The sequence below is a fragment of the Pseudochaenichthys georgianus genome, chromosome 1, assembly GCF_902827115.2.
Source record: "Pseudochaenichthys georgianus chromosome 1, fPseGeo1.2, whole genome shotgun sequence".
Taxonomy (NCBI): domain Eukaryota; kingdom Metazoa; phylum Chordata; class Actinopteri; order Perciformes; family Channichthyidae; genus Pseudochaenichthys; species Pseudochaenichthys georgianus.
The window spans coordinates 16,998,894-17,021,526 of record NC_047503.1 but is presented as its reverse complement, the minus strand read 5'-3'; the positions used below and the strand labels follow the sequence as shown (position 1 = coordinate 17,021,526).

The 22,633-nt window shown below is 40.5% G+C and overlaps 1 protein-coding gene across 1 annotated transcript; it reads left to right on the top strand.

Moving 5' to 3' along the window:
* The first annotated feature begins 219 nt into the window (after positions 1–219).
* Positions 220–21,680, top strand: armh3 (armadillo like helical domain containing 3). The gene is made up of 26 exons (XM_034092295.1): positions 220–336; positions 1,294–1,403; positions 1,509–1,565; positions 2,310–2,456; positions 4,302–4,409; positions 4,496–4,588; positions 4,696–4,770; positions 4,877–4,963; positions 5,998–6,054; positions 6,177–6,220; positions 6,706–6,766; positions 6,879–6,925; positions 7,532–7,607; positions 9,896–9,989; positions 11,275–11,376; positions 11,621–11,679; positions 11,769–11,834; positions 12,423–12,492; positions 12,620–12,680; positions 12,771–12,859; positions 14,438–14,520; positions 14,765–14,891; positions 15,484–15,559; positions 17,286–17,364; positions 20,731–20,847; positions 21,526–21,680. The coding sequence occupies exons 2-26, from the start codon at positions 1,302–1,304 to the stop codon at positions 21,616–21,618; spliced, it is 2,070 nt and encodes a 689-aa protein (XP_033948186.1). The 5' UTR covers positions 220–336; positions 1,294–1,301; the 3' UTR covers positions 21,619–21,680.
* Positions 21,681–22,633: the final 953 nt, after the last annotated feature.

The window sequence follows — 22,633 nt, the reverse complement described above, 5'->3', positions numbered from 1 at the left end:
GATGATAATTTGCAGCTACTTGCAATTTAATGCTTTCCTTTCTCTTAAGACCTAAGCAATTATTTTACTACATATTTGTACGTGTTAATTGATTTAGTGCCCATGCATGTGAGGTGTGAATGACCCCAATGGCATTACATAATCCCATAATGTCATTGTTCCGCAATTATTAAACTCACTAAACAGGGCACTCAGTAAACATTACAGGAGAGGTTCCTGTGGGGCACTAGGACCATGAAGACCAGCAACAGGATGCTATAGTTAGCATCAGTATGCTAGCAGAGACAAGTGTTGTAACAGGGATTAATGAACTACCTTTTTAATACTTGGATTGAGGTAAGAACAAACCACGCTCACAATGAAGCCATGTTCATAGTGATGTTGTCAACAATAGCACCCTGACATTACATGTTACAACCCTGGTCTGCCAGGCATTAACTTAGCTAGCAATGGGTAGCGTTAGCTTTAGCTGCGAGAATATAAACATATTAGCAGACTTTCGTTTGGTGATGTAGCTGCTAATAAACCAGCTGCCCTTCACATGTGTCGAGTGGACAACAACTCATGCTTTTGAATTTATACACGTTTCTGTTAGTGGTTTACTATTCAAACCGGCTTACTAACGATGTGTCAGTTAGCAATTATTAGCTAACTAGCTAGCAGCCCATCCCTACTTGCTTTAAGGATAGTTAACTGTTGTATCATGTGTCATCAATTTGAGCAAATGTCAACACAAAATGTTTTATCCAACCCAATATTGCCACCCTTGTTATTTAAACATTAGGTTACTGTGTTTACCTAGCCAAAACGTTTACCTCCATTTGCTAATATTAGTCATACACCGTATCTTACCGGTGTGTCACTTTTGACGTCCACAGTCGATAATAAACAAAATGTAGTAACAAGAACTCTCCAAAAAAGATCATAGTAAAATGGAAGATAAATGTATTCCTTTACAGAGCAGTAATGAATAAGGTAACAATCTGTTGCTGAAAACATTAGGCTGCAAACTGGAGTTTAAGAGTAAGCAACTGTCAATGAATTGATCTCACGACCAAGTGTGTAATATATATCTTAGTGGACTTTATATTATTCAGTACTAAGACAAACCAACAGACAGTTGGTTTTGGTATTTTCATGCGCTTTGTTGGGTGTGACAAAAATATAGAGCATTGTTTACCTTATCCTTTAATGAATCTATCCAAGAGAAGACATCTTGTTGATTTACGCCATAGCTTTTTTACATAGTTCGGGTCTGCATCCTCATCTACCTCGTTGTGTCTCTTTCCTCAGACTCAGTCATGTCTCAGGTGGAGAAGAAGGCTGGGCTGCTGAGGAGGACGTCGTCCTCTAAGAAACCCTTGAAAGAGAAGGTGGTGCTGATGTATGATGAGATTTTTGCTGTAAGTATTTCAAAAAGGAGAGTATCAGTGATTGAAAGAAATGAACAACAGAGAAAAAATACATTTGAAATGTAAACAATCGCCCTCTCTGTTTCTTTAATTTAGAAAGAGGACCCGGCCAAGAACAACCCACGGTTCTGGGATGAGCTGTTTCTTATGAAGGTAAAGAAATGCTCAACATCTTGTTGAGTGCATATATACAGTATGTTCTGCATTTTAAAAAAGAAAAAAAAAAAAAAAAAGCACTGTTGTTTGTGTTGATGACCAAGTGTGGAAGAAGTAAAGCTAAATGAGATATCAGTAATCCGCTTTCAAAATAAAAGACTGTCAAAAATATTGAGCAGTAGAAAATATGTATGCAACTTGAAGAAAAATCAAAAGTTATAATATGTACCTAAACACGTTTAAACATTAATATAAGGTTCCTGTGTGCCAAAAATACCGGAGTGCTGTTGATATTATGTGGGAAACATGTAAATGTTACCTTGTCAAAAACTAGATGGCAAGGAAAATGACACCCCCACCGAATGGCTAGTAACTGTCAAAATGTAACCATCCAATAATAGATAATCATTGTATTTTTGATGGTGAGTAATGCACGTTTACTAGCCTATCATACAAGCATTTGGGTGGTCATTTTGTGCCCTAATGTCTGAAAAGACACACAATATAATGTAGAAAAAAGAAGGTTGTGAAGTGCCCAAACTAGAAAAAGTGCCGCACAGATTAGTACACAGTTCAGTACACAGTTCAGGACTTGAAAAATTGTCAATTTATATAAAGTAGACTATGGAACTGTCACCCAATAATCCACCACTCGTATGTGTTTACAATATTCCTTCTTTTGCTCCGAAAAACCACTTTTCCTCACTTTAACTTGTCTTTTGTCCTTCCACCATGTTTAAGGTGAACCTGGAGTACCTGGAGACCAAGTTGGAGACTGTCGATGGGGAGGAAGTTCAGAAGATCCAGGATAACATCAACTCTCTGTTCCACCACTGTGTCCAGGCTCTGGGAGAGGAGCACCAGATCAAAGTAGTCAATGCCCTGCAGGTAACTAAAGCTCAGGAGGACCACCTGGACAGCAGGTTACATTGCACATGTCTCCATCTCATCAGTAGCACCTGAAGTATAACACACGGTTTCTGTTAGCCGGTATTCACCAGACTTTGACCAGAATAAGTTTAAGATTAAGATTAAGATGGACTTTTATTAATCCCTCGTGGGGAAATTGTTTCTCTGCATTTGACCCATCCTAGTATTAGGAGCAGTGTGCTGCCATTTTGAACGGCGCCCGGGGAGCAGTGTGGGGAACGGTGCCTTGCTCAGAGACACCTCAGTAGCACTTGGTCTTGCCAGGACTTGAACTGGTGACCTTCCAGTTGCCAAGCCAAGTCCCTATCGACTTCGCTACCACAGAATAATCTGTCAGTCAGACAGATCTGAATCTTTTTGCAAAACGGGATCAAATCAACTCTTGATTTCAAGTCGGCATCAGCAACATTTGATTACAATGTTATGAGCCGGATAGGTCTACATGTATTTTTTTTCATTTTTTTTTCCATTTCATATGAGAAGATATTGGCCTTAAACTGAGGGAATATATATATTTTAGGGCTGTCAGTCGATTAAAATATTTAATCGCGATTAATCGCATGATTGTCCATAGTTAATCGCGATTAATCGCAAATTTTTTATCTGTTCTAAATGTACCTTAGAGGAATATTTTCAAGTTTGTAATACTCTTATCAACATATGAGTGGACAAATATGCTTTATGCTAATGTTTATTATCATTTGAACAATGACAAATATTCTCATGAATATTAAACACAACAACCTGGAACCTCTCTCATTCAATACAGTGTGTGTGTGTGTGTGTGTGTGTGTGTGTGTGTGTGTGTGTGTGTGTGTGTGTGTGTGTGTGTGTGTGTGTGTGTGTGTGTGTGTGTGTGTGTGTGTGTGTGTGTGTGTGTGTGTGTGTGTGTGTGTGTGTGTGTGTGTGTGTGTGTGAGAGATCGTTGGAGCTATGTGCAACTCAAGGCATATGCTCGAACGGGAGCTGCCTGGACGCTGTGATCATGTTGCTGCAATCATGAGTGTGCTGACTTCTCGTACAATGTCCCGCTGTCTGGCTTCCTGCATCAAGTCAAGTGCTCGGCGCAGTTGTGTGGATATGGCGCTCCTCTGTTTTCATTTAAACAGCTCCTTATATCCGTTAGCGCAGCTAGCTAGCACCAGATGCTAACAACAACAATAGCCGCGTTCACACTGCGGTACGGTAATGCACGTAAGGTCTCTCTCTCGCTCGCTCGGGCCACACAGACACACACCCTCCCGGTCCTCCCGATAGCCAGTCGGTGCCTGCCGGTGAGCGTGGAAGTGTGGTCTGCCACAAGCGGGCGGCAGGAGCGGGGCTGTCAGCATCAGCTTGTTGATGGTATTTTAAACTCGATGCGCTCTGAAACTACGGGGCGGCCGAGGAAAAAAAATACACATGCGTTAATCGCGTTAAAATAATTAGTGGCGTTAATTTTTTTTTGCGTTAACGCGTTATTAACGCGTTAACTTGACAGCCCTAATATATATATATTGTAATGTATATATATTTTTCAATTGATAGGACTTACTTTTCAATAAAATATAAATCAACATTCTTTGATAATGTCATTCTTTATATCCTTTTTATAGATTGTTTAAAGGCTCAATAATAAACACAGGTAATATTTGCCGGAATTTCTAGTTTGTCTGGAAAATGTAAATCTTCTCGGACTAGTTTACAGGCACTCATTTGATCTAACTGACCCAGAAAGCTAGTATGCTGATGAGCATATAACTGTTATTATTCCATGAAACATTTTTCATTCTTCTTGAAATGCTCTTCTGCCTTTCTTCCCAGACCCTCTGTGCACTTTTTCGAGGGGTTCACCAGAAGAACAAGTCTGCGTCTGGCTTCGACATCATCAACATGCTCATGGGCTTCGACAAAGCTGAGCAGAGGATGAAGGTGTGTGGGGAAAATACCCTGAGAGGTGAAACAAAGGAATAAAATAGATGATTCACGTTCATTCATGTTGTATGTTTTTCCTGTAGGACCTGATGGAGAGACTGGACAGCCTTCTTTGTGGAGAAGGCTCAGAGAGTCTGAAGAGCCTTTGTCTCAAACTGCTGCTGTGTCTGGTGACGGTGAGTAGCATCAAAACAGCAAGATTAATCATAGAGCAAAAGGTCATGCTTTTTGTGCCGTTAAAAACATATTGAATATCACTTATATGTGAATTATGCGTTAACAGGTAACGGACAATATTAGTCAGAACACTATACTGGAATATGTGATGATCAACAGCATCTTTGAAGCCATTCTACAGGTAAGTGTTTAGTAAAAAATATGTGCAGCATACATTGCAGATTTTTATTTATTTATTTTAAACTGTTTCTCTCCTTCTGAATTGGTAATATCTGTTGTACTTGTAGATTCTGTCAGATGTTTCCAGTAGAGGGCAGCATGGTTATGACGCTGTGGTCCTCCTGGCCCTGCTGGTCAACTACAGGAAATATGAGGTGTGTACATATGCTCTGGAACTTTAATTGGCCAATACAAGCAACTCTAGAAGTCTCTTTTAATACAGGATTCAGTTCAATTAAGCTTATTCACAAACAGATACAAATACAAGTATACTCATAAGATGTAATTGAGATATCTGAAATGGGACATCCCTTTAAGCTGTCAGAAGCTTGTGAATACAGGTCCACAGATTAAAAAGAAAGTATTTAAATATATCTCACTAACACATCTGGAATTGGATGGAGTTTATGTATTATACAGCTGAAACAAACACCTTACCATTAACCAAATACCCTGAAGATGAAATAATATATTACTCTAACTACTAACTTGTCCCTTGAGGGAATAGAAAGTCATTATTTTTTAATTATAGTTTTACAAAGGAGAGTAGTAAAATCTCCTGAGCAAACGAGCTCAACCATGAACGCCATCAACAAGGATGTTTGTGCAGCTGAAAGTACATTTGTATTTGGCTCCACATGAACATGTGACCTTGGTTATGCCAGGTATTACAGACACTTGTCCTACATTTGAATTACAGAGAAGCAATCATGCTCTCTGAAATTAAATGACTTCCAATCGACATCCCTCACAGTTATTTCCTAGAAAGGATAAGAGCGCCAGTGTACGGGGGGATTAAGAGGATGAGGAGTGTTGGATGCAGCCTTATATGTAAGCAACCAAAGCAGCTGCACAAAGAGCATATACTCTAGGAAAATATGTACTCAAAAATGTTTGAGATGGGGTAAAATATGCCTGCAACGGTCGGCAGTTGAGGTATTTAGGTAAGTCTAACTGGTACAAATGTAGCCGTTTTACAATCCGGTATCACACAGGCTTATCTGTTTGTTTCAATGAAAACTGAGCTCCATGTTGTCGTTGCTTTACTGAGCGTATGAGGCACTTTTTAAGCCTATCTGTAGGTGCGGCGATAAAATGAAAAATAAAAAGCCCTATTGTCAATGCAGTATTAATATTTGTGTCACATTTGAAACATTTTTAAATGTAATTGTTTCTATTCATTTTTCAGTCTGTGAATCCATACATCGTGAAGCTCTCCATTGTGGACGATGAGCCAACACTGGATGTAAGTATGCGGTCACCAACTGTCCCTTCTTAACGCATAGTAACCAGTAGTAGTAGTAGAAGTTTTACCTCAAGTATATAATCAAAGGTTTGACTGAAACACCTGATTTTTTTCTTCCCCAGGGAATGGGTATGGTGGTCCACCACGCTCTGACAGAATATAACAGGTGAGATCTAAAATATGTGTCAAACTTTTTTTTTTAACCGTTCTGTGCCGAGGCCACTGGCGTCATCGGTTTATTTTGATGTCTCGCACAAATGTTCTATTTCTATTCTCCTGTAAGAAAAAAAAAGAAAGTTATTTATATCTGACAGTTTTCTTTGGCAGTCTCCGGTAATGTTTTTTGGATGAGGCGAGGTCTGGAAATTAAAATGCTGTTTGTGAAGGAAGTCTCGTCTGCATGCGTGCACAGACGGGCGAATCAAAGTGATGGATGACGGCTCCACACAGTGCATTGTTTTTAAGTGAATGTCCCTTAGATAATAGGCTGTGGGGAGAAGAAGGAGATGTTGGGTGACTGTGTGTTATGCTGTGTTAGAGTTAAATCATATATCTCTGCTGTTGTGTAGCCCTACCTGTCTTTTTAATTTATTTGTCATTGTCTCCACTTTCTCATGACTTCCTGTCTTTGTCTTTCGTTCCCCTTTTTAGGCAGTACAAAGACAAGGAGGAGGAGAACCAGGGTGGGTTCTTCTCCACCCTCACTAGTATGGTAAGATCATATTGTTAACATATTTAAAGTACATTTATTTTGAATAGATTGCTTTTTCCTCCTTTTGGTTTTTATTAGTTTTTTAACAGTGTTTGCCTTCTTCTCTCCGCAGGTGGGCAGCATGTTTATAGCCGACGCAGATGAGAAACTCTCTGTACAGTAAGTCAAAAGTATACGGTTGAAGTTACACAAACCTTTATGCATTGTTCTCGGCACCTTCAATAAGAGAACAGCTGCAGTTGTTTTGGCTTTATTTCACTTGAATCTGAATCTTGTTTTTGACCCATACTTTAAAGCTTTAACTGCTATAGCACAGGCTCACATTTGATTGGCTTAAGACACGACTTCACCATTTGTCGGGGCCTACATTTAGACATGTGTGTGGATGAGAAAATATGAAAACTTCTTGAGGTACAGAGTAATCTGTGTATTGCTGCCCAAATTGGAGCCAATTATTGGTATTGATGAAGAAAGTTTAGGGATGTTGTTTTTACATCTGTAATGTCAAGTCATTTATCAAAATATAATATAAAGAAAATGGTGTACCAGTAATTACACACATAGTGCCGTAGTTAATGGTACAGATACTTAAAAAGGGTTACCTGGTGAGCCATGAAGTCATTGTTGATAAAACGTGAACTGCTCTTGAGCTTCGCTGGATCAAAGCCTGAGGATTTTCCCTACCCAGTCTAATGTCATGTGATGTTTTGGAGATCTTACTTCATAAATGAATGAGCTGACCTTTAACTTCCCTTTCCTCTCAAGGACCAATGAGGCGATTCTGCTGGCTCTCTATGAGGCTGTGCACCTCAACCGCAACTTCATCACTGTATTGGCACAGGTAAGATGCACCACTTATCATTACACTGTACATACAGTGGGGCAAAAAAGTATTTAGTCAGCCACCAATTGTGCAAGTTCTCCCACTTAAAAAGATGAGAGGCCTGTAATTTTCATCCTAGGTACACCTCAACTATGAGAGACAGAATGAGAAAAAAAAATCCAGAAAATTACATTGTCTGATTTTTAAAGAATTTATTTGCAAATTATGGTGGAAAATAAGTATTTGGTCAATAACAAAAGTTAATCTCAATACTTTGTTATATACCCTTTGTTGGCAATGACAGAGGTCAAACGTTTTCTGTAAGTCTTCACAAGGTTTTCACACACTGTTGCTGGTATTTTGGCCCATTCCTCCATGCAGATCTCCTCTAGAGCAGTGATGTTTTGGGGCTGTCGCTGGGCAACACGGACTTTCAACTCCCTCCAAAGATTTTCTTTGGGGTTGAGATCTGGAGACTGGCTAGGCCACTCCAGGACCTTGAAATGCTTCTTACGAAGCCACTCCTTCGTTGCCCGGGCGGTGTGTTTGGGATCATTGTCATGCTGAAAGACCCAGCCACGTTTCATCTTCAATGCCCTTGCTGATGGAAGGAGGTTGTCACTCAAAATCTCACGATACATGGCCCCATTCATTCTTTCCTTTACACGGATCAGTCGTCCTGGTCCCTTTGCAGAAAAACAGCCCCAAAGCATGATGTTTCCACCCCCATGTTTCACAGTAGGTATGGTGTTCTTTGGATGCAACTCAGCATTCTTTCTCCTCCAAACACGTCTAGTTGAGTTTTTACCAAAAAGTTCTATTTTGGTTTCATCTGACCATATGACATTCTCCCAATCCTCTTCTGGATCATCTAAATGCTCTCTAGCAAACTTCAGACGGGCCTGGACATATACTGGCTTAAGCAGGGGGACACGTCTGGCACTGCAGGATTTGAGTCCCTGGTGGCGTAGTGTGTTACTGATGGTAGCCTTTGTTACTTTGGTCCCAGCTCTCTGCAGGTCATTGACTAGGCCCCCCCGTGTGGTTCTGGGATTTTTGCTCACCGTTCTTGTGATCATTTTGACCCCACGGGGTGAGATCTTGCGTGGAGCCCCAGATCGAGGGAGATTATCAGTGGTCTTGTATGTCTTCCATTTTCTAATAATTGCTCCCACAGTTGATTTCTTCACACCAAGCTGCTTACCTATTGCAGATTCAGTCTTCCCAGCCTGGTGCAGGTCTACAATTTTGTTTCTGGTGTCCTTTGACAGCTCTTTGGTCTTGGTCATAGTGGAGTTTGGAGTGAGACTGTTTGAGGTTGTGGACAGGTGTCTTTTATACTGATAACGAGTTCAAACGGGTGCCATTAATACAGTTAACAAGTGGAGGACAGAGGAGGCTCTTAAAGAAGAAATTACAGGTCTGTGAGAGCCAGACATCTTGTTTCTTTGTAGGTGACCAAATACTTATTTTACCGAGGAATTTACCAATTAATTCATTAAAAATCCTACAATGTGATTTCCTGGATTCTTTCCCCCCATTCTGTCTCTCGTAGTTGAAGTGTACCTAGGATGAAAATTACAGGCCTCTCTCATCTTTTTAAGTGGGAGAACTTGCACAATTGGTGGCTGACTAAATACTTTTTTGCCCCACTGTATGTACCCTGCACAAGGGTCTGCATAGCCTAAGAACCAAAATGAGTCAAGTTTCATCACTCACAATAACTAAACACTCTAAAAAAGTGTTTCGTGACAGAATCAGGGATTTTGTATAATTTGGCAAACTTTAGGTTGGGCTTTAAAACATTTCTTAAAGCTTTTCCTGAATCCACATTTCTTATTTTTCTCTATGAATAATTGCAAATGTCTAATCTTCTGATGATCGTAAAAAACAAATATTGCATTAATGTACCAGTGATGTTAACCTGTGATTGGAACATATTCCTTCAAATAAATTGACTATGTTTCTTTTATTAATCCCTGTGGATCTTAAGAAACTTACTGAATAGTGAGGATGCAGTTAAGAAGCCTCACACGTCTCCGGAATAACTTCCATTCTAAGGCCATTAAGCCACTGTGATGCTCTTAACAGTACTGCAATTAAATACAAACCTCCTTAGAAGCTATGATTAATGTGTCCATTACATTTTTTTTGGAAAATCAGAGGTAAACTCTTCCAGGCTCTCTTCTCTCAGTTTGTGTTTGAATCTCCTCTCCAGTCTATACTGTTGTATTCTCCTGAACATTTTGGGACACGAGGGACAGCTGTTCTTTATTAATGACACATTTGTTTTGGTCGATCAACAGAGCCACCCTGAGATGGACATCCCAACCACACCCACCACCCCCACTCCAACCACACCCACTACTCCACTGGGCACAACACCTCCATCCTTAGACAGTAAGTCATACACTCTGTCATATGTTTTATTATGGAGGACATAGACTGCATGACATATTGGAGAAGTGTCAGTGATGGCCACAGCTTTCTGAAGGGAAGATCTCAAGTGTAAGGGACTACTTTCTCTAAATCTACCATTATGTCAGTTTGTGGATCCACATTTTTGGGGAAGAAACTAATCGTAACTCCATGTTTCACCTGTCAGAGCATAAGGATGGTTTTACGTTATGCAGTAGAAAAACATGTTTCAGTTGAAATATTCATGGTAAATCCTAGAGTAAACTCAGCCCAGATTTTTAGCCTATGTACATGCACACAAAAAAAGTTTGGAGACCTGGACCTCGAAATGGATTGAAGGATTTCTAAAGCTATTTGGCATCCCATCAGATCTCTGCTTTTTTGCCTAAATATAATCTGACCAGTGTTTTTACATACATTTTTAAAAACTCCCCCCCTAACTCCAGCCTCGGGTTGACATACAGAGGCTCACATGCCTTGTCAAATATTCAATAGATTTTTTAAGGTTATCCAAAAGTAGAAAGATGCTCATACACAATATATTTCGCTTCTAATTTGGTTTGATTGCATTTTAATAATCAGATAACTCCAACACCCGAGCCTCCATACTTATTATTATCATCTCTTTAAACTTGAGCGCATGGCTGTCACTTCACTTCATATTATAGCCATCACGTTGGAGAAGCAGGTCATTCAGCATGCACACACGCTGTAACTGTTAAAAGGTTCATGTTTTTCTATCTCTGGCTGGCTCTCCCTCCATCGCCTTGAACTTAAGAGCTATTTTCTGTATGAAATATTAAACTACAGCTTCAAATACAGATGAATGTTCCACATGCAGCGTGCATTGGAACATATCATGGGAGCGTCAGCACTTAGAGGATATTAGTGAGGGCTCATAATTTATCCATGAAACAAGCTGTATGTTTGAGCGAGCAGAGATTTTAAATGGATAAAAACGCTAGTCTATACAACGCGCCATGCTACAGTAGCCACGGTAATGAGACAAAGACATCCATTCTTTTATTGTTTTATCTGCCTGAATGAGCCCTCCATCTGCCCAAACAGGGGCGACAGATTCCTATTTACTCCAGTTGTAGACGGTAGGATTTGCGTTCCAGCTCATGTATTTGGGAGGTCATTATTTATGGAATTGCTGACTGCACAATTCAAGTTTGATTCATTATTATTAGTTACATTTGTTCTGTTATTTTTCTCCCTAATATTAAGAGAGTTTTTAATAATGGGATTGTATCTTTCTCTGTAGTGATGAACAACCCAGAGCTGCCTCTGGATCCCAACCTGCAGACCAGCAACCTTCTCATCACCTTCCTCAAGTACGCCTCCATTGTAATGCAGGACACTAAAGGTAAACATCATCATCATCTCCTCCTCCTCCTCCTCCTCCTCCTCCTCCTCCTCCTCCTCCTCCTCCTCCTCCTCCTCCTCCTCCTCCTCCTCCTCCTCCTCCTCCTCCTCCTCCTCCTCCTCCTCCTCTTTGTCTCTGTCACTTTACCATCACTTTACTATCATTTGTCATTCTTTCACTGTATATTCTCCACCTCTGTCTGTTTTCTTTCTACCTGTTAAGAGTCTCATGTTTGTGTTTCCAGATGAGCATCGACTCAACAGTGCCAGACTGTGCCTCATCATCCTCACCTGCATAGCCGAGGTAGGAAAGGCAACATTATGTGCAACATCCCCCCCCCCCCCCCCCTCCACAGATTGTCTCTGTTCTGACCTCTCCTCTGTGTGCCACAGGATCAGTACGCTGATGCCTTTCTTCATGATGACAACATGAACTTCAGAGTCAATCTCCACAGAATGGTGAGTGTGGGCTGTAAGTGAGTGAGTTCATAGTCAAGTAATACACTAATTGATTTACATTTTGAGGGGATACATTGTGTTGCTTTAGTCAGACTTTGAATGTAGTTATTTTCAGTAAATAAATGCAGCAATACTTATTATCCCTCCTTTCATCCACCTCTCAGATGATACATTCCCTGATTCCCTGTTTGTCACGCAGATTAATATTTGTATTCATCTAAGAGAAATCCGCTTTCTCGATGTAAAACTAGATTGGGAAATCATATTTCTCTTACCCCAAACAAAGTTTCTCATCTAAATGGTGTTATGAAATAGGCTTAATGGAGAAAGCCGACTTTACCTTGGTTATTTAACTCCACGTAAGCCCACTACCTGATGAAGACAATTATACTTCATTATGTTTCCTCAATTTGAGTGACACGTCTCTACAAAAAGGGAAAAGATTGAGCCAGATATATTCTACATATTAAAGATGTCTTGTACAATATTTGTTATTAAAATTGAATTGTAGAATGCTGCTATTCATCTTATATATGAGCATTTACATACCTATATTCTATATTTTACTTCTGTATATTTCTTTTTCAGCCGATGAGGCACAGAAAAAAAGCAGTGGACAAGAACATCCCTTCACGCCCGCTGGTGTGTGCAGTTCTAGGTATGGGAAACATTCAAACCTGTTGTTTTCAAGCAGATACCTCTGATTCTTTTTGCATTCTTTCACTGGATGTTGCATTATTGCAAGATTCTTCAAACAGGGATTCATTTCCTCCATCTTTCTCTAGATCTGATGGTGGAGTTTATTGTCACTCATATGATGAAGGATTTCCCAATGGATTTATACTTGTGAGGACACACACATATCACACACATATTACTCCAAAATCTCACCCACAAAACAACGCCATCACAGCAATGTGTTTATTTCCTGTGCAGGCGCTGTGTGCAGATCATCCACAAACTCCTGTGCTACCAGAAGAAGTGCAGAATCCGATTACACTACACCTGGAGAGAGCTCTGGTCAGGTAAAGACGCCCTGCTTTCTCTCTCAACCTCATTCACATAACAAGGAACTCACGCTTCTATTGGCTAGCGCTCCAACACATTATATAAGGGCTAAGGGGCGGGACATCTCTAACCGGTTGACCAATCACAACAGAGTCAGCCAGCTAACCACTCAGAGCAGACTGGGCTCTGGTTTCAGACAGAGGGTGAAAAGAGGTGCTGCAGCACAGGCAGTATGAGAAAAATAAAGAGCTTTTTGAACATGAATAAAGCATGTAAACATGTCACAGTAGAGGAACAAAATACACATTTGAAACCTGAACATGAGCATAAAAGGGCTCCTTTAACAGGTCCAGCTGGTGAAATGTGTTGTAGACAATCATCATGTCACTCTCAGAATGAACAGTAATCACTTTTGATTATCACCAGAATAATGTAAGGATTATGAGGGTTTTTTGTTATGGCTAGTTTTATCACTAGTTTCAATCATTTCAACTTTGTTTCATCAAAAATAATTTTGAGTCCGCCATTCTTTGCAAATACTACTGTATACTACGCAGGATAAAAACTGCTGAATTCCTCCTAAAAGGTCAAACTTAATTGATTTTGGCTGCAAATTCTTTGTCATTTTTCTCAGAGATTATATTTTAGTAATAAAATAATGTTTTGTTTTGCTGGGGACCACCTTAAAGGTGGGGTAGATATGTTTGAGAAACCGGCTCGAGATACACTTTTTGTTATATTCCATGGAATGCTCTTAACATCCCGATAGCAATGAATATCTGAAGTGCTTTGACAATAAATCCATAAAAAAATGTCATCTGTGGAAGCCGTAATACTGTAAAAAGCACGACCAATCATCTGATCCGGCCCGGCTAAAGTAACTGGATGGCCTACCTGCCTTCCATCTGTGCACAAACTTATCTCGTGCCCTCATTGGTCATGTGCACGTTCGTGTGTGTTGGAGGAGGGGCTCTGTAAGGAAGTGGCGGATTTCTTCCGGCTGTGTATTTTCAAATTCTAGCGCACTCGAGCTGGTTTCTCCAAAATTACCTACCCCACCTTTAAGAGTTGAGTAAATAGTTGATGCTTTTTGCAATTTCCCCTGAAGTAATTGGATCTGTTGTTTTTAGAAATGTATTGCATCATTGAGATTGGATAATGAGTCTCTGAAGAAGCACCATCCATCCTGTTGGCCTAGCGTTAAGCCCGGTCAACAACACACAATAGGATAACATTTCAGTTTATAATAGCCCCCTCTCACTGTGTCTCATTAGAATACAGACTCCTCTAATCAGACCAATCATCAGCTTAATTCCCTGAGTGACACTAACGCTCTCTCCATGCTGGCAATATAAATATAAGGCTGGAGTAAAAGCTGAATTAAAGCAATAGATGTGTTTATCTTCTTTAGCCAGTTTCTTCTCATGGCTCTGTTTCTCCCACTTTTTAAACCTCTGAAAGGACTTTATTTGGTGTTGAAATAGTTTTCTCTTTCCTGTGTTTCGATGATCTGCTTTAATAAAGAAGCTCACTGAGGAAAGCAGACAGTTTCCAGATGTCTCAACAATCACATGTATCCCTGTCCCTCTGCACAGCGCTCATCAACCTGCTGAAGTTCCTCCTGTCCAATGAGACGACGCTGCTGGCCAAGCACAACATCTTCCATCTGGCTTTACTGGTGAGAAACACACACGCACGGACACACGCACGCACGCACACACCACACACAAAATATGCAGACAGTGGAAATTAGTTCCACAAGGATGCGTGTCGGAACTCCTTTTTTGTATGTGTGTCCGACGAGGAAAGAGACTAACAGGCTCAGGTGTGCAAAAACTGATGCAATATGAATTATATCACTTTTTTTTTGGTTCCTTTGAAAATGAATATTGTCCGTCATCTAATGTGTGTTTCCTCATCAGGTGGTGAACCTGTTCAACATGTTTATAACGTACGGCGACACATTCCTGCCCACCTCCAACAGCTACGACGAGCTGTACTATGAAATCGTACGAATGCACCAGGTGTTCGACAACCTCTACTGTATGGGTATGTTGACTTATTTATACATTTAGATCCCCATTAGCTACTGTTTCAATACAGTTACTGATCCCGGGGTCACAATTCCTATCTTTAATAATTTACAGAAAAAAAACATCAAATCATATCCGTAACACTTACTTACTCACAAAAAGATAGATAATACATTACTAAGACACACAACAATAGAAACTCTAAGCCTGTCTTTTTTTACATATACTGCTTTATGTAATAGTAGCATGTTTTAAATAATTGAGAAATAAAATGGCAGTGTTTAACCCGAGCGATTGTATTTCCCCTACAAAAGCTATTATTCAAATAATGTCAGAGTCTCAAATAAAAGCTATCACAAATATAATAGGCTAAAAATACATTTTGAAAGGAGCTCTTTGGGGTTTTCCCTTTCATATAGTGTGTTATATAGGTTTGTGTGCGTGTAAATGGTCAGCAAAGGCTAAAATCCCAAAGTTCCCTCCACAGGGAGTTTCTCGACAGCAAAACTTCCAAGCCCTTCCTTTATCCACAGAGGAAAGTAAATGTGCGTAATTTTGACATCATATGTGTATCTAACTTTGTGTTTATGTCCTTCTCTGCCTTCTAGTTCTGAGAGTATCAACCAACACGGGCCAGTGGAAAGAGCCAGCCAGCAAAGTCACGCATGCCCTTGTCAACGTTCGGTAAAAACACACTCAGCACACAAATGCTGTACCCTAAGAAGGAGAAATATATTTTGATTAAAGGGAATTTAAAATAAGGATGTGATTAAGAAAGCTCAAATAAAGTGAATTAAGTTAAGTCTTTAAAGGTCCCATGTCATGCTTTTCCGGTTATTACCCGTCCCCTTGTGTGTTATGAAGGTTTTTATGCATGTAAACGGTCTGCAGAGTCACAAAACATCAAAGTACACCTTGTAGCGAGTAAAACACTAACACTAGTGGAGCCTCGCAGATGGGGCTGCTGCACCCCCCCCCCCCCCTTCCCCGCGTCCATTCGCGATGTCTCGCAGCAAACAGGAAACCACACCAGTAAGCCAGCTCACACTGTCAGCTCCTCGCCGCATCGAGCTGACCAATCAGAGCACACTGGGCTCACAGGGAGGGGGGGGCAGGAGCTCCAACAAGCCGTTTAGGACAGAGAGTGAATACACATACTATACAGAGATGCTGAGAAACCAATGTGAGTTTGGAAAATTGCACAATGTAAATCTATTCTAGCAGACCTCAACAATGGAATTATGATCAGTAGAAAAATGGCCATGACATGGGACCTTTAAGAACTGTCATTTACGTCCTTCATCCCCAGTCTATTACTTTCCCTCCCCCAGGCTGCCCGATTCAGTCATTTTTAAGCCTTTCTCTCATTTCCCCCCTCCATCTTCTCTGAGGAGAAGATCCTCTAAGCCTAAGGTCACCCTGGCTTGAAGGCCTCTGAGGGCCCCTGTACGAGCGGGATACTCCCAGAGGAATCACCCTCTCAGCTGGTCTGTGTTGTCTGAGTAAGGAAGGCAACACAGGAAGGCGGGAGGGAAACTATTTTTTAATAATAATATGTGGAAGAAAAGATAAATAGGTGAATCAGAGAGGAATATAGAACCCACAGAAATATTAAATGTGTGTGTTGAATTAAATTAAGTGAAGGGACCAATCCCATTATACTCCCACCAGCTCATTCCTCCATACGCTGACTCATACGTCAATGACATAGTGATTACCACGATGGAGAATTCTCTGCATTTTCCTTACTATAATTTATTTGATATACGACTGAATAATTTGCCCTCTCCTGTAGAATATTATATAGATTTTTGTGCATTTAAATGGCCTGTAAAAGGCTAACATCCCAGAGTTCCCTCCGAAGGGAGTTTCTCTCCCACACACTCCCCCCATACCTGAAACACCTCCATTGGACTCTTCTGTTTACTCCTGCAACATTATGACATCACTACGTAACACCCGCGCTTCTATTGACTAGCACTCCAACACGTTGTATGTGATAGGCTAAGGGGTTGGACAGCTCTCAGCGGTTGACCAATCACAACAGAGCCAGCCAGCTAACCAATCAGAGCAGACTGGGCTCTGGTTTCAGACATAGGGTGAAAAGAGGTGCTGCTGTATTAGAATAATAAAGACTTTTTTTAAATTATGAAATCATGGAGACATGTCACAGTAGAGACACTAAATACAAATAAGAACCTGAAAATTAGCTAAATATGGCCTCCTCAAAAAAATTCCAAATGCTTATCTTCTTACCTTCAAATATTATGTTATCTCTATTATTATGTTAACAAAAAGTAACCTTATGTTTGGCTTTTTTTATAATCGTGTGCAGGTATACATGTTGGTTATTTAGTTTAAATCATTGGACTTGGGGAAAATCTTCATGTTGCTTAATCTTGTCTTTCAGGGCCATCGTAAACCATTTTAATCCCAAGATTGAGTCGTACGCTTCTGTGAACCACATTTCCCAGCTCTCAGAAGAACAGGTAAACACAACACACATTTTCTCCTTTTTATACTTTAACAAAAAGTTCCATGTACAAAATAAAAATAAAATGGGCATCATCTCTGGGGACGTTTTGGCAGAACGCCACGGAGACCTCACTGCTGTCATTTCAAAAGTAAATCCTATGAATTTTTTAGCACACAATGGAAAACGCTCAGTGCTTTGAAGTGCTTGAGAGAGGCGTTCATTCATCATGGAGTAGTAACAGTTATGTGGCAGAGATGGATGACTCACACATGGCTCATTGTGATGAGACACAGAGAGGAGCCGCTCATCATCGGGGCTGATTCACTGCACACAGTTCAGACAGGTGGGAGGAGCCTGTTCTCATCAAAATGAACCCTTCAACACTGTGCACTGCAGACGGTGACATACACACCGAGTGTCGCGGCTTCTTTCCTTTCTTCCCTTAAGCCACTTAGATGCCTTTAAGACAGATATTTCTAACGCGTTATCTTTTCATTTATTTGTTTCCCCCATTGTTTGGCTTCTGATGAAGTGCTGAAGTTATGCGACTCATTGTTATTCAAAATATAATTATTTTCACAAACGTTCAGCATAGAAAATAGGCCTTTGCAAAACTCAAACAAATCAAAAGAGGCAACTCAAATAAAAATTATAAACAAACTTTCTTTCTTTTATGTTGTTTTTAATATATTTGTATTTAGTCTCAACTGTGTCTCTTAAAGGCTGGCATCTTGGGAATTGTAGTCTTTAATAGTCCCTTAACTACAGATGACAATAATAGGACTTTTCCTCATAACAAAAAACTGTCTGTAACACTGAAATGCAACCTAATAGTTTTCTCCTACACAGTATGACAATAAACGTAATTTGATAGTTTTAAACAGTTTTACATAAGCATGAATATAGTCCAGTTGTAGTGACTCTTATATCTGTATCCCTGGTTTTGCAAACTCATCAAAGCGTCCAGCTTTTTTAATGACTCAATTGTTCCTGAGTTATTCTTTCATCGTCAGTGGGAACACTTGAGTCTGTAAGGGAGCTGATATGACCGTTGTGAGCTTCACTTCAGGCGTTATCATTTATGTCAAATTGGTAAGGGTAGGAAAAGAGCCAGAAGAGTCCTTTTTTACAAGCTGATAAGAGAGTGATGGATTTGGTCATTATGCTCTCCAATTACCTCTCTTTTATCTGCGAGATTTATTCACAACAAAGAAGGAAGGCAGCAGTTAGCTCTGGTCTCGAAGAGCAACTGCTGGATTAATATATGATTTCTTGCTTGTGATATTAACACCCCTATCATTAGATAAAGTCAAACATTTGTTATTTGTGTCCTCGTTGAGCCTCATTTTATGCTTATACTGTACAGATGTTGTATGTCTGTGTCAACAAATACGACTCAAAAAAGGATTTGAACAAGTAAAGACATTTTGCAAGACGTGCAAATGCCCAAATAACTGTCAAAAATGAAAACACCCAAATTGGCTCCAACAGTTACCTTTTAACGAAGTTGAACTTCTAGCCAGTTGCTTATTAACACATCCTGCAGATACAGAGCAACAATATCATTCATTTTGAGATGTGTTTGTGACAACTGTTTGCTGTTTTCTGTTGTGCACTTAGAGGAGAATGGGTCTAGAGATGATCTTTCTGAAAACAGCTGCTGACTGCATCCAAAAACGATGCTATGAGAGCGATTAGCCTGTGTGTTTTCACGAAGAGGCAGGAGAGAGTTGAGTGAAGCACATTGAAAGCTTTCAACTGAACACAAGACAATTTAAATTTAGCCTCAGCCCAAACAAAATAATGCTCAAAGAAAATGAAAACAAAAGGTATATACTCATAGGATTTCATTCAAAAATCTTGCATCTTATTGATGAACATTAGGGTAAGTGAAGTTAATGTAACCAGTGTCAGACACTTAAACATGTTTTAGTGGGTGGGATGGAGGTGGATATGTGTTGAACTTTGGTCCATTTGAGGGACATTTACAACAGTTACATCTTTAGAAAATGCTCTTATGTAACTTCAATTAGGTTCCTTGTATTTTCTTTTGACATACAGTCCTCGACACACACTCTCACAGACACAGCTGAACTGCCTGCAGCGACTTCACTCCCCCCAGTGACAGTAGAAGATGGATGGCCTCCAGAAACACACAGCGTTACAACAGTCTCTATGTCTCTCACATACAAGTCAAGTGTGTGTGTGTGTGTGTGTGTGTGTGTGTGTGTGTGAGCACGCACATGTGTGTGTTAAAGTAATATAAGGTCTGCTTGGGGGCTATTTCACGGTTGAATGAGAGGATGGCAGGGGAGGGAGTATGGAGAATCTCTGAATAATTACCTCTGATTTCAGCTCACCTTATCTCAGCTGGACTTTGAGGCATGTGTGTTCACGCACATACTGCACACACACAAACACACATGCATTATGCTCTGTTTGACCTTTCTGTGAACTATTGAGTCCTTATCCAAGCGAAAATGCTCTGATTGTGAAGTCTTACTGAATCTCATTGGTACGAAAACACACACTCTCATTTTTGTTACAGATTCAGAACCATTCAGCTCATCTGAAGAAAAAAACAATTTTAAAACAAACATTGCTCTACAAACCTCACGGATATAAACATTTAGTGCGTAATTTTGTGGAGAAATTGGACTATTTAATCAGTCTACAGGTAATTTGTCCTTGTTTCCAAACGAGCATATCCCTGATAAGAGTTGACCCTGATGGGAGGCAGTTACGTGGAAATAACGTGGATAGGAAAAGTAGATCACTCATGAATAAAGATAAAGATGTTGTAATGAAGTATTAAGCACAAATAAATATTTGACTGCTTGGTGACAATTCAGTGTTTTCACTGTGCGATGCATTAACCTACATACATAATTGCCAACCTTGAGACCTCAGAAATCGGGAGCATTTCAAAACCACCGCGGGGGGGGGGGGGGGGGGGGGGTGCTAGTGGATCATCGCCAGAGCTGTATTAGATTAACATTAACATGCTTATTGTAGTGCTAAGTGGAGCATATGTGTGGGCTGGAAAGGAGTGAGCAGAGGGTCTTGTTGTCGATTCTTGTTCAGTTTTCTGTGACAATCTTCCTCACCCTCTCAGACTTTGAGTTGAGCGCGCTGCTAAAGAGACGCGCTACCATGGAAACCAAACAATGGTGTAGCTGTATTAAAGTCCGAGTCCTGAGTAAATCTGATTTTGTCAGAAATCGGGAGAAATGCGGGAGAAATATGACCCCGGGAGGAAACCGGGAGAGGGCAATGAAATCGGGAGTCTCCCGCGAAAATCGGGAGGGTTGGCAAGTATGCTGTATTACTGTGTGATGTAACACAGTCGTCTTCTGTTTCCATTCTGTTCCTCTGCTAGGTGTTGGAGGTGGTTCGGTCCAACTACGACACACTGACGCTCAAACTGCAGGATGGTTTAGACCAGTTTGAGAGATACTCGGAGCAGCCCAAAGAGGCCGCCTTCTTCAAGGAGCTGGTAAGAGACGAAGAGCAATGTATTGTGGGTGATGAGGAGTTTAATGTAGTCTTCTGAGATGCAGGCTCTGTGGGGATGTCACTTCATATACAATTTCAATGATGAGGAAGCTTGAGGAAGATTTTAAAGATGCCCAATTAAGCTTATTTTCTTTCCATATCCTGTGTGTGTTGTACAGGTTTTTGTGCATGTAAATGGTCTGCAAAGACTAAAATCCCTCCAGAGCGGGGGCATCACTACGTAACACTTGCACTTCTATTGGCTAGCGCTACAACACATTGTACGTGATAGGCTAAGGGGCGCGACATCTCTAAGCTGTTGACCAATCACAACAGAACTGGCCAGTTAACCAATCAGAGCAGACTGGACTCTGGTTTCAGACAGAGGGTGAAAAGAGGTGCTGCAGCACAGGCAGTATGAGGAAAATAAAGAGCTTTTTGAACTTTAAAGCATGGAGAAGTGTCACCGCACAAAATACAAATATAACCCTGAAAATGAGAATTAGGGCCCCTTTTAAAGGGGTGTTCCTCTGATTTTATTGCAGTTGGAAGACTTGAGACAAATATAAAGAAACAGCACAGGCTGAGAAACTCTATAGTTGAATTGAAGTCAACATCAAAGTGCAAGGCCCACAGTTTGTTATCCGTTTGACTTTGAATGTCCTCTGTGTGTCTCCAGGTGCGCTCCATCAGTCTGAATGTGAGGAAGAACGTCTCTCTGAACACGCTGAGTCAGGACGTCCTGCTTAAAGAGTTCTCCACCATCTCCTGAGAGACACACACACACACACACACACACACACACACACACACACACACACACACACACACACACACACACACACACACACACACACACACACACACACACACACACACACACACACACACACACACACACACACACACACACACACACACACACACACACACACACACACACAGAGCCTCCTTCCCCCTCCAGACAGACATACCCAGTGCATTTGTGTGCGCATGGACATGAACGCATATTTTCACAAACAAAACCAACAAGTACGAATTGTTCTTTCCCTGATTTGTCTCGAGCCCTCATGTCACGATGGAAACAAACACTAACAGGCTGGAGGTACCCTAAGGACGGACCTGAAAACTTTCCGGAGTCGTTGATATGTGTGTGATCATTTAAAGGAAGTGCCCGTATTGCACTGTTCCCTGTGTGCAAACTGCAGTATTGGCTGGACTGTTAAGTGACACATGAGAGTTTGGATTTAACAGAAGTATTTTTAACCCAGGTGTTCATCTCCAAAGGTTCTGATAATGTTGTAGGTAATCCTGCTGTTTAAATGCATAACAGTACAGATTTATGATTTATCTCTCCAGTAATTATTTCAGAGGACTTTGACTTTAAACTTGATGTCAACCTGAGCCTCTTTCAGTTTGAACCCTGCTGTAAATCCACTTTCATTTGATCATAAACTCTTTCTTTTTGGCTGATGATGGTCGTGGGAATGGTATTGTAAATCTCTACATGTTCGAAATAAATGTACAAGTATTTTGAATTTACTTGTTTGCGAAACGGTAGAACTTTGAGCTGTAGTTATCTTGAGAATGCTCTGGAGTGATGAAAAACATTTTTAATGTTGTGGCAAACCTTTTTCTTTTGATCAAAGCCATGACTAACATTCACTACTGCACGCACTCGAGTCACTGTCTCTTTCAGTTCAATACATGTGTCTGAATGTGTTGAGTTTGAAGGAAAACTGTTCAATCAACGGTTATGATCCATTGAAGTGATTATTGATGGTGTG